The 12,559-nt window shown below is 46.9% G+C and overlaps 1 protein-coding gene across 4 annotated transcripts in view; it reads right to left on the bottom strand.

The window, feature by feature from the left end:
- Positions 1–12,559, bottom strand: part of Nuak1 (NUAK family kinase 1) — a 71,238-nt gene that overhangs the window by 39,911 nt on the left and 18,768 nt on the right. For 2 of the 4 annotated variants that reach the window (XM_021660518.2, XM_021660520.2), the window contains one exon: positions 1,777–1,897. The exons of 1 other annotated variant lie outside the window; for it this stretch is intronic. In XM_021660518.2, the coding sequence (XP_021516193.1) occupies positions 1,777–1,897 (121 nt within the window). Of the gene's footprint in view, positions 1–1,776; positions 1,898–5,425; positions 5,598–12,559 lie in introns of all 4 variants that reach the window. One more of the 4 variants, XM_021660519.2, reaches the window with a different exon arrangement.

Below are 12,559 nucleotides of genomic sequence, written 5' to 3'. Positions count from 1 at the left end.
GCACCCACGTCAGGTGGCTTGTAGTCACCTGTAACTCCAGCTCCAAGGCCTCTGACACCTTCTTTGGCCTCCTTTGGCACTGCTTTCACATACATATACCCACACAAGTAATAGTCACATAATCAAAAATTAAAATAAAATATTTTAAACCAAATACTGGAGATCAAACAGACAAACAAACAACAGTAAAAACCTGAGAATGAAAAGAAAAGGTATTACCAATGTTGGCTTTTAGATGAGAGTGACAGGGAGAAAAGACGAAGGAGACAGACGAAAGGGAACTAAGAATCTAGGGCTACCATCTTTTAAGGGCCAGAAATGAAAAGGAGGCTCATTTTCTTAAAGAAGTTCATTTTTCTGACTGAACTACATATTTTAAAATATTCTGGGGAGACCAAAATGATGGCGCACACCTTTATGTCAGTCCTCAGGAGGCAGAGGCAGGAGTGTTTCTATGAGTTCCAGACAAGCCAAGGCTACATCAATCCTGTCTCAATCCCCCAAAAAGCCAATAATTTATTTAAAATATATTTCAAAATAAATGTTTGTATTTATTTATTCAAAATAAATTTTTTATTTTCCACTATATATATATATTGTGGAAACATTTGGACTCAATAGTTTAAAAGCAGTAATTTTGTTTTGTTTTGTTTTGTTTTGTTTTGTTTTTTGAGACAGGGTTTCTCTGTGTAGCTCTGGTTGTCGTGAACTCACTTTGTAGACCAGACTGGCCTCAAGCTCAGGGCTCTGCCTGCCTCTGCCTCCCCAAGTACTACCACTGCACTCAGCGCAGTAATTTTTCATAAGAAAATAATCAGAAATGAATATACAAGCGGAGGTCAATAAAGCCTTCTTTATAACAACCAGAAATCTGGATTGGCAGTAAAAAAAAAAAAAAAAGTTAGACTCAATAAATTGTGGTATGCCCCTAGCTGAAAATATTATAAAGCCTTGTAAAATGTCTTTATGGGAAGGTTTTATTGACACCGAGATATATGTGGTATAAAATGAGAAAAGCAAACAAAAGAGCAACCCTCAACAGTGTAATTTAACCCTGAATAAAAACTACATATATAGAAAGAGAAAAATGAGTTAAAAAATAGGTAAGGCTTAGTTGTCAAACTGTGAGGAGAAAACTGTTCATTGACTTTGATGTTGAATTTCAACCTCTGCTGTAACAGACAGTCTCAGATTATGTAACGTCTTTCCAAGTATGAAGGAGAATTACTGCTGTGGGAGGATTAAACATTCTACTTCTTCCTATAAAGAACCAAAGCTAAGCTGGAGCTTCGGTGTTTTGATGAGCTTTCCCCTGCCCTGTGTTTCATGAACACCAGCTGCAGGCTGGACTCCATTTGGGAAGCCTCATGGCCTTCTTAGTGCCCCTCGAGCCGTTTGCGTTCATTTCCAGTTCAAAGAGAATCACCTGGAGGCTCATGCCAGCGTGGCCATGAGGTGGAGGAATGACACTGACAATGTGTCCACCATTACAGCCACCCAGCGAGCAAGTTACTTAGCAACAGCCAAAGCCAAGGAACTGGGAAAAGCGAAGATGGTGGTGGCCAGGGATGTTTTATGACTCAGATGAGCTGCCCTGTGTGTATCGGGTTGCGTTCAAGGTAACCAGATAGGAGATAACGCTTGGCTATTTTTATATCATGAAGCAAAATATCTGGCTTCTGCCCAGAAGGGCAATTACCTCAAAGTCTTGGCAAGGCCCCTGTGGTATGTGAAATGGTAACTAGGACAGAAGTGGGGGAAAAGAGAGTCACTGACCTTCGTAAATACTGATGATATGAGGATGGTTGAGGGATGACATGATCTCAATTTCTCGTCTGATGTGAACCATGTCTAGCTCGTCCTTAATTTTGTCCTTACGGATGGATTTTATAGCAACCTATAAAGTCAGGAAATGAAATGTTACTCAGAGAACTAAACAGACGCAAATAAGCCATTGTTGGCAGGGGGTGGGGTGGGGGCAGGGGGGTGGATAAATACAGATGTTCTTGTTGGCCAAATTGACAACCACCTCAGCAATTCCAGAGAAACCCCTGCCATGCCCTTCATAAAAACAGCCCAGGGTTTGCGTTTTCTTCTCCTTCATGAAGCAGTGGCTGCTTAACCAGGCATGATTCATTTATTCTAGGAATCCTGATGCATTAGGGACAAAGAGGGGGCAAAGGTGATTATGGGAGGTAAAATTCGAAGCATTTAGTTCACTGTGAAGCTAAGGCAATGACTGAAAGAGGGGAAGAGAGAGAGAGAGAAATCACTGTGTGGCCAATCTCAAAGCCAGTTCAGCCTTCAGACCCTCATTCTCAAAACTCAGTCCTGGGCTGCACTTACACTTTCAAATCCTTCCTGCATCCTCCTCCCTTCCAAGGAAGGCCCCACTACAAAGGGTATGACAGACAGACTCTTGCAGAGACAAAGCAGGACAAAGAAAGAGCGTGATGCTTCTTCTTTGCGCCAGCCCTGCCAATCCCAGATGCTCCCTGTCAGTGCCTGTGAACGGCCAGCCCCAGTACGCAGACTCCTCAAACATCTGAAAAGACATCAGACGGCAACAGGAGTCCATCTGTCTCTGTTCACAAACAAGTTGGCAAGAGAGCAAAATGGGGAGCCTACCAACCCATCCGCTGCCACACTGTAAGCCTGCTCAGTTCCCCAAATGTGCCCTGCCCTGGCCTACTTTCTCACATGCACATCCTTTCCTACGTGAAAGGCAACTGACCTATCCTTCTAGGTCATAAGGGGTTGTTTGGAAAAGAACAAGTCCACATGAGAAGCAGTCTACAACTGGCTATACCTTGACAGGTGAGAGCACACGGTAGCCCACGGCCCACCACAGCAGAAATGGCCCCACATCCCTGAGCATCTTCCTGCCCACCTCCCAGCAAGCACAACTAGAAACACATGTTTAATAAAGAGTGCTTCTACCTGAGACTCAGTCAAGAGTCAGGAGCTGCTGTTAGTGGCCTCACTGGTGCGACTGCACAGCAGCCCCTGTAGTGCCCTTGCACTCTAGCACTCTCCAAGATACACACCTTTACAGCCCTCTACCTCACACCCGTGGATCCTGACCACCGCTGGGTCTCCAGTCTTTAACCTCCCCCCATGCTTGGTGCATGATAGACCTGAACAGACATTCGGCACAGGCAGGCATCAGGAAGAAAGAAAACATAAGAGAGGGGAGAAAAGGAAAGAAGAGCATGGAAGGGGCACTATGAGACCCCAGACCAAAGAAGTGGTGGTAAAATTGGGGCAAAAGAGAAGAAATCAGGGCCTGGGAGAGATGCATCAGCAGTTAAAAGCGCTTACAGCAAGGCCTGACCATGGGAGTTCCATTCCTGTAACCCAAGTTTCCCAAGGAAGGAAGGAGCAATGCCAACTGCAGGGGCTCAAGTCTGTCAGCCCAGCACTCCTGCGGTGACATGGGGTGAATGCAAGAGAATCACCTGCCAGGAAGGCCCAAGGGCCATGGCAGAAACAAGAAGCTGCCTCAATAAACAAGGTGGATGGCGAAACTCAATTATTAAATAGTTGTCTCTAGCCATCATACATGCACTATGATCTCACACACGTGCACACACACACCATATCACACACTCACACACATTACAGAAACACCCCACACATGCACACACATGAATACACATCACACACATCGACTCGCACATGCATGTACACACAAGTGCACACACACATGCACACCACACATCACACACACTCATACATGCACTCACCCACATATCACATACATACTCATCACATACATACATACATGTATGCACATACACACATGTGCAGTCACATCACACACACACACACACACAAATAAACACAAATAAATGACTAATACTATTTAAAAGGGAAGAGGAGCTACTGAGGCTGCTCATACAAGTACATGATGAAGACGATCTCTGATCTCTCTGACATCCTGTCCCCATGGGTAATCAAAAGTCATGCAGGTGTAATACATGGGAAGCCCAGCTTGAGACCCAGTGGAGGCACCACTCTCCCTTAGATCCTGGGTGACCCCTGGTTGGGGCTAGAAAACAGTACAGAGAAGAATGATCCTTCTAGCTTCAGTGCCAGGCTCAGAGCTACCCAGGCCCTCATGACAGCCCCATTCAGTATGCAGAGGAAAAGAAATCCATCTGCATATACCAGATGGAAAACCATGACTGAAAAGTTTTATCTTGGCTGAGTGAGGCCTATATCCTGGGAGCTGATTTCTGTATGAAGCAGACAGTAAACACACACAGGCCATGGAGGATATAGGTGGGTGCTGGACCAACTTTTACATTCCTTCAAAAACTAAAGATGGGCCCAGGACAGAAACCAGCCCTCTGGTCATGCAGTGAGCAGAGCTTGGCCCTGGGGAAGCCCATTGTCAAATCACAACACTACATTCCCTCATCATGCAGGGCCAGAGGTAAAGACATTCTAACAAGAGCCCAGTGACAAGATAAGGGCCTCGTGGTGGCACTACCAAGGCAATGCTTCCAGCTGGGCATAAAAGGAGAGTGTTCACACCCTGACCAAGCCCCACTCAGCACTGCAGAAACTCGGAGGCCTCCACAGTTGTTAAAAGCCAGGGTGACCTTCCCTCCAACAAAGGCTTCTTTGGGACCGCAATGCACCTTCCACTGAAAATGCCAAGTCAGGGGGAAACAAAAGCTAGAAACCACTGAATGCTCTGTAACTGCCAAAGCAGATTCTGGCCCCACTGTGGAAATGACTCTTCCAAGGTCAGCCAGCCAGTAAGAGCACCTAATGCGCAGGACAGACACGAGAAGGGCTGTGTGTGCTCTTGGCATCCTTCTCATCTCAGCTTCTGCTGCATGCCTTCCTCTCTAGCTGGCACAGCCACATCACTTACTTGCTCTGTACCCTTCCCACTCCATCTCCTTCAGGTCGTTAGACAACAATGGATGTCCTCTCCCTTCTCCTTTGCTGCATAGTAGGCCTGCCTGTGTAGGACCCAGACAGCCAAAGAGGACTCTTTAAAGGGTTGCTCAGAGTGGAGACCCATAACGGCAGCACCTACACGGGTATCTGCTTCTAGAAGCTGAAGGAGAAACTGAGCTGCTGCACAGATACTCTGGGTAAAGGTGAGAAAGCCAGCTCAGTGCCCTGGCTGAAGCCATTCTCGAGCTCTGGGGCCTGAAGCAGGTTACATAGAACCCTCTGTGCCCTGGTTTCTTCATCCATTAGTAAGGAACTTACAAAATCTGCTTCCTGGGCCCTGCAAACATTGCATGCCAGATGCTTAAGACCATGCTCAGACCAGGTAAGGGCTCAGTAAACATCAGCCACTTTTCCTCAAGGTCATTGTCCCCTAAGTAGAACCTTTCTTTCTTCCTCAAAGCAAACTTGAAGGCCTCCTGGTTCCTCAAGACACAGCAAGTGAAGGTCTTACCTGTGCAGATCACAGTGGTTTTCCTCAAAAGTATGGGCAGGGCTAGACAGCACCACGCTGTGCTTGTAATATAAGGTCGCCCAAAACGGTAAGCTCAAAATAGCTGAAGCCACTGTTTAGTATAGTTGGTACTTGCATCCTTAGAGTCAGATCAGGCAGGAAGGGAAACAACCTGGAACCAGAAAGCAACCCCAGGGTCACCCCCAGTTTCCTTCTTCCACGTGCTAAACACAGGAATGCAATGTCCGTGCTCATGACCTCAGCCTTCATGACATCATTCTTTTTTTTTTTTTCTTTTGGAGCACATGCCACTGAGTAGGCTACACAAGCAGGAGGACATGTCCACCATGTCCTCAAGGCAAGGGGTGGGAGAGACACACAGGCAATGAGAAAAAATGACAACCAAAAATGATGCCACTCCTCTTGTGGACAAGCCATCTGAGAAGTTTGCAGCTGTGTGTGACATTACAGAGGAAAGCCTCCTCTCCAGTTTTTCAACTCCTATCTCTACAAAGGCTCATAGAAAGAAGAAAAGGGCTTAGGACTAATGATCAGATGTCTTAAATCACCCATCTTCCCCTACCCCAGCTCCACCCCTTTCCAGCACAAGCCAGAGGGCGAGCTTGGGGCAGGAGGCTCAGGTGTGTGTGCGTCTGTCTGTCTGACATACTGCAGCCACATTCATAAATGTTCCCCAGTCTAGACAGCACTATGCAACTTATAAAACAGTCTGCTTTTAAATAAGGCCACCCTATAGTTTAATGTAGAAACCGTATGCAGTAGCACCAGGCTTGGCCATGGAGCTGTGAATTCTGCCCTGTGCCGACTGCTGTCAAAAGCACACTCTGTCCAGCCAATTCCCATCACTTGTTAAACATAACGGGCTCAGTCTCCCCTTTGGGTTGGCAGGTTTTCTTTCATTGACTAAGCACCACACAGCACCTGCTTGCTCTGCAGCCTTCGGGGCCTCCTTTTCCAAGGTGGCTGCTCGATGGATGAGGAGAGCCTGGTGACAAGCGAGGCCAAGGCAGGAGAAAGAAAGACAGACTGGTTTGCTCAGGCCTTCTTTTCTCCTGGTGGGGTGGCTGTGGGTAATCCCAGACCTCACAGCTGTTTCCTCACCTGTAAATGGGGCCAAAAAGCCTGAACATCTGTTCACTGAATGGCAGTGTTTACAAACCTGGGCTGGCTGAAGGCTGCAGTGACGCGGGTCCTGAGCCATGCTCAAGGAGTCATTAGTCACAGCAAGTTATAACACTGGCTATTCCCCACATGGCCCCATCCTCCTCCATCCTTACGCAGTGGCAAACACAGGTTGAGTTTTAAATACATTTGCACAGAGACCTTGGAAAGGATGTCAGTGTACAATAGACACTGCTCTGCGGCATGAGGGAGTCTCTGTACTTTAACCAAGGTAGTGACGGTCCTCTTCGGGCCTCTGTCTCCTCATAGGAATGGGTGCTCATGCACTGCCCTGTATCAGCCTGCAGAGAATATTCTAAAACAGCACCTCTTAAATAAGGCATGTCTGAGCATCTTGTTAAAATATAAATTCTGAATCTAGAAGTACAGCGTAGGGCCTGGGACTCTGCATTTGTAACGAGCTTCTCAGTGATACAGTAATGCTATTCAAGGGACCACATGTTTCAGGAGCCAGATCTTACTGCTTGCCTTTGGTCCTGACATAGCAACATCCGTAATACCTAACAGTATTTTCCTTGTTTGCTGTATTGGAGATTGAAACTCTACTTGAGCTGCGTAACCCAACCATGACATTTATTCACTGGCAAGTCTCCCTGACTTGCCAAGACTGGCCTGGAAATAGGTCTGTAGTTCAAACAGGCCTTAAACTTGTGATCTGACAGCCTCAGCCTCCTGGGTGGCTGATACCAGTAGGTGGCCAAACTCCTAATGGTGTTCCTAGTGAGAGCAATAATGGACACTTAGCACATGTTAACTGAGAGTTCACAGACCTTACTTCATTTGGCCCTAACTACAACATTATTTTATAGCCAGACTTGGAGACTGTTGGCTCCAAGGCTACGGAACACTGCTAAGGAGCAGGTATGGTGGTGCATCCCAGCTCTCCACAGGCAGAGACAGGAGGATCTCAAGGCCAGCCTGATCTACATAGTGAGTTAGTGAGTTCCAGGCCAGCCAGGGCTACACAGTGAGACCCTTTCTCAAAATGTAGAAACAAAAATTAAACTAACAACAATGAAAAAGACAACACTGACATGGCAAGTGGCTTATGTTGAAGAATTCCGAAGTCTCTGAAGGTCAGTAAGATGGGTCTCCTTGGAAATGAAGGTGAAGTGCTGTGGAGGACAGTCTTTATGAAGGAAGGTGAGGCCTGGAGGAATGAGCCTCACAGGAAGAGGCCAGTCATAAACATGGCATAAGCACAATTTAGAGCAAGAGTATATCTAGTCTCAGCAACACCAGCTGGCAACCCCCTGCCACACATGAGGGGCGATCTCACACATGCCATGTCCAGCTCCAAGTGCCCCCGAAGGAGCTACAGAATACTTAAGCAGAGGCAGCCCATCGAGCCTGGCAATCCCTTCTTACCAAGCAGCCCAGGCTCCATAGCAGGGGAGCAGGCAGCCCTGAGGCTCAGCCAGTGTCTGGGACTCTCACCCTGGAGCTCAGCAGACTTTAGGACAAAGCCCTGCTCCATATGGGCCACACACACCCAGGATTCCCCAGCTCACCAGAGGCCCTTTCTTCAGAAAGCTTCTGCCTGGATTATGATAATGCCACCCAGAAGCCTCTGTTGCAACCCAAACCCTAATCAATTCAGTGACCCTCCACTCTTGGGGAGCAGCAAGCTGCCAGGATTCAACAGACCACAAAGCGCCTGCCCCAGCTCTGCCTCAGGGCAGGTGGCTCTTCCGCCTTCCTCCCTAGCCTGTTTCTTAAGGTTCCTAAATGGATGTTTTTAGAGACAAGGGGTGGGAGAAAGCCAGGAGTTGTATGTGTTTGTGTGTGTGTACCCTTAAGGCAGCCTACCACAGCAAGAAGTTCTAAAAAATCCTCAATAACCTGTTCTCAACCTTGTATTTCCTAAAACTCCCATTAGAAATGAAACAATTCCTTGTTTCAATTTTTCTTCTGCTATAAAAAACAAAACAAAACAAAACAAAACAAAAAAAAAAAAAAAAAAAAAAAAAAAACCAATGTGGTTTAGCTCCAGTTCTTAAACAGTGAAGGTTTGGTCTGTCTGGCCTGGGCCAGCTCAGAGCATTGGGGACATCATCATCTACCCAGTCATTCTTCAGTCTTCTGTGCCCACCCCACCACCTTTCCCCCTTCAAAGACTGTGCCAAAAATGTCCACATTGTGCTATCAGTGCTGCAAGAAAGGAAATCTCAGGGCCGATTCACACTCCCTGGATTGTGAACACAAGCTAGTGACCATGGCTGACCCAACAAGGACCCAGAGGGCTAAAAAGAAAGCATGAGGAAAGGTAGTGTTGGGTGATCATGCCAACAGTGAGTAATGAGTTGGCCATGAGGGGCAGGCAGGTTCTCTGAACCAGTGATGAGTCAAGGGTTGGGCAGCGGATACCTCGGGCAGAGTTAAAATGCCGTGAGTGCAGGTGGGGCAGGGAGACCTAGCGTCTCGCAGTTCTGTTTCTTAGAGGGATTGGGGACAGGGAAGCTTGTTTGTTTTGAAAACAGATCTATGTTTCCTTGGCTGGCCTGGAACCCACTATATCAAGAATTATCATCTAGCTGAGCATTGGTAGCTCATCCTTTAATCCCAGCACTCCGGAGGCAGAGGCAGGTGCATCTCTGTGAGTTCAAAGCCAGCCAAGGCTACACAGAGAAACCCTGTCTTGGAAAAAAAAAAAAAAACAATGAAAACAAACAAAAGGATTGCCATCTTAAACCAGAGTCACTGACCCTGTTGGCTTTTATTATCCTGTAACTTACATGTGACACAGTCATATTACACACTAAATGACTGGCAGAGGTAAAGAGATGCCCACGTATACAGAGAGCGATTAAGAGTGAGCTGCTTTCTGCATGAAGCCAGCGGCCTGGATAATTTAGCCCTGGCACATGGAAACGTTGCTGCCAGGAAACATTTCACTTGTCCTGGCTCAAGGTGAGCTTGTGGCTGACACAAGGCCACAGAAGCTGAAGCGGATGGCTGACTTCACAGTCTGCACACAGCCTGGGGCATTAAAGACCTGCTGGTACCGTCAGAGATGCTAACTCGGACACTGTCAGATACACAAAAGCACTCAAAATGCAAGGCTGGGAGCTGCGCCTAGAATCACCAACGTGCTGTTTATTTTTAGTTGTGCACATTTCTGGAAGCCAAGCACATCACAAGCCCAATGCTGCAGTGTAATTGATTTATCTTAGTGAACGTGTGTCTGGGGCGGGAGGAAGTATCTGTATATGTGTGTGCACATGCCTGTGGAGGTCAGAGGTTGCCATTGTCTTTCAATGGATATGATGTGTCCAAGTGAGGCAGCATCTCTCACTTGAACGCAGAACCAAGGCATTGGCTAATCTAGGTTGCTCTTCTCAAGCTCCATCTCTGCCTGCTGTGTGTTGAGATTACAGGTGGACCAACACACCCACCCAGCCCTTTATACCAGGGCTAGGGATCCAAACTCAGTTTCTCAGGCTTGCACAGCAGACACATCCATACCCATGAATCCATGTCCCCCGCCCATGAAGTAGCTGGTTTTCTCCCAGGTGAAAACAGTCCTGAGAGTAGGGTGGAAGGGATGAGGCCAAGCCTGCGTGACCCGATAAGCTGGAAGACCTCCACTCCTCTCTGATTCCCCTGCCACTCTTTATAGCAGCGCTGTAGTAAGACTGGACAACTTGTATTTATGGACTCATGAACCCAAGAAAGTTCGAGCCAGAACCACTAGAGAAAAACAATGAGCAATGAACACAAAAGACCTCAGAGGCCAAGTTCCATTTCCAAAGAGAAAGGAGATGACTCTACTGAGCTGACCTTGGCTGGGGATCTGAACCAAGTCCTCAGATGTTTATGACGGTGAAACGCAACGGGCAGAGGCAGGGCACTGCCAGCGGGAGAGGTGTGCCCTGGAGCTACCGCACAGCATGGGCCATGCCTTGGTATGATGCAGAGGAGTTGGCCAGTTGAGCAAGTTAAGTTGCAGATGCTACACTGATGGGGAACATGGCAGGTGAAGGTTTCCGGGGACACGAGGCCACTCCTCCCAGCAAAGCTTATTCTCTCTTTATCATAAATGACCTTAATGGTAAGTAAAGGAAAGATTTGACACAAGGTTTTTTGTTTGTTTGTTTGTTTGTTTGTTTAATCCTGACAGAATCCCTGCTATTAGGAAAAGTTATGAATAATAGCTATGGTTGCGAGGCATAGTGGGAGTGAAGATGTCTCCCTGGGGTCTTCGCCTGCCACATTCTCTGCCAGGATCCACATTCTATCATCTGCAAGTAACTCTGTATCTTGTCAGGTTCTCTGCAAATCCAGAGCCATGGCTTTGTACTGGACACCTGCGTGTGCTTCCATCACCTCCCTCACGAATATGCGTAAACTCTCCACACTGAAGCCACCTACCTCTACACTATCCAAACCAAACCACAGCACATCTGGGGTGGCTGCACATGCCCAAGGCACAGCGCATACAAAGAGTTACTATTAAGATGCACTCTAAGAACTAAGACTCTAAGACAGGTTAAAACGTAAAAAAGGCACAGTGGGGGCTGGAGAGATGGCTCAGCGGTTAAGAGCACTGGATGTTCTTCCAAAGGTCCTGAGTTCAATTCCCAGCAACCACATGGTGGCTCATAACCATCTATAGTGAGATCTGGTGCCCTCTTCTGGTGTATAGGTGTACATGCAGACTGAATACTGTATAAATAATTAATAAATAAACCTTTAAAAAATAAATAAACCTACAAAAATTAAATTAAATTAAAAAAGGCACAGTGGGTCACCTCATTCCATCAACCTGAAACACAGCCACCTGCCACTGAGTCTTCTATTAGGAGTATTCCCCAGTTGCTCCCAAATCACTTGACTATGAGCTTCCCATCTTTCCATTGGAAATGAGAGGAGAGAAAGCACACTCAGGGAAAGCTCAGGGTGACTCACAGCAATTGCTAACAGTGATCATGATAATTGCCAGTTATGGAGATCTCAGTATATGCCTGGCCCCAGGTTCCACTCTGTTAAATCTCTCAGCCCCACACCCATTAGTCTCACAGCATGATTATGCTTTCTCGGAGAGTGTAAATGCAGCCTGAGGGAGGGTAGGGAACTGATGGTACAGTTAGGGACAATGGGTAAAAGGCAGAAATGTATCTCACTGAGCCCAGGGACCATATTCTTAAACCCTGACCACAGTGGCCCTGTGATTAGCACAATTCCTGGCAACAAGTAGGTGGTTGGTAAATGAGCTTCAGCCAGAATTTTCTGAATATAAAGACAGACCTACCTGAAGCCTTTTCCCCCACACTTAAGCCACTTCCATCTTAAAATATGCACCCACTGTCTATCTGGCCGGTGAAGGCAGGTGGGCAGGCACAGACAGTCAGAAACAGAGGTCTGGGAGGCATGTCTCTACAGTATTGTGTCAATGACTCCAGTCCCTCAGCAAGAAACTGTGGGAAAAGTGCTCTAGACACAGCATTGATTCACTTCTGCACAGTGACCTAGACCTTTGCTTCGGGGGTCTTATAATCCTTACCCTCTCTAGCATGCCAGGCTAGCCTCAGCTAGAATGGACTGTGATGGTTTCACTTGCCCAGTACTGGTCAAAATGCCGCCTTTGGAACTCTTCTGGATTCTTCCAACTTCCTCTCTTACACTCTCAAGAACACACTTATTCCATGGTAAACTACTGTGGGATTTCCTTGGGGAACGAAGATCAGAGAGGACCACTTTGGCATGCTTTGAACGAAGGTAGCAAGTTCCCACATTTTCTGCCAAATCCTGTTCATGCCTACAAATATCTACCAATCTTTAGGCTACCCATATCACAGTGAAGATACAGTCTAACAAAGAGAGAGAAGATGTTCAGGCACAGCAAGCAAAGTACAAGACTGGAATCATCATTGTCTTGACTCCTGCATCCCCAAAAGCTGTGAAAGAATCTGAAACTTTCTACCAATGAAG

The sequence above is a fragment of the Meriones unguiculatus genome, chromosome 2 (genome assembly GCF_030254825.1).
Source record: "Meriones unguiculatus strain TT.TT164.6M chromosome 2, Bangor_MerUng_6.1, whole genome shotgun sequence".
Lineage (NCBI taxonomy): Eukaryota > Metazoa > Chordata > Mammalia > Rodentia > Muridae > Meriones > Meriones unguiculatus.
Note: the sequence above shows the minus strand (reverse complement) of the source record. Positions and strands in the feature narration are given on the sequence as shown.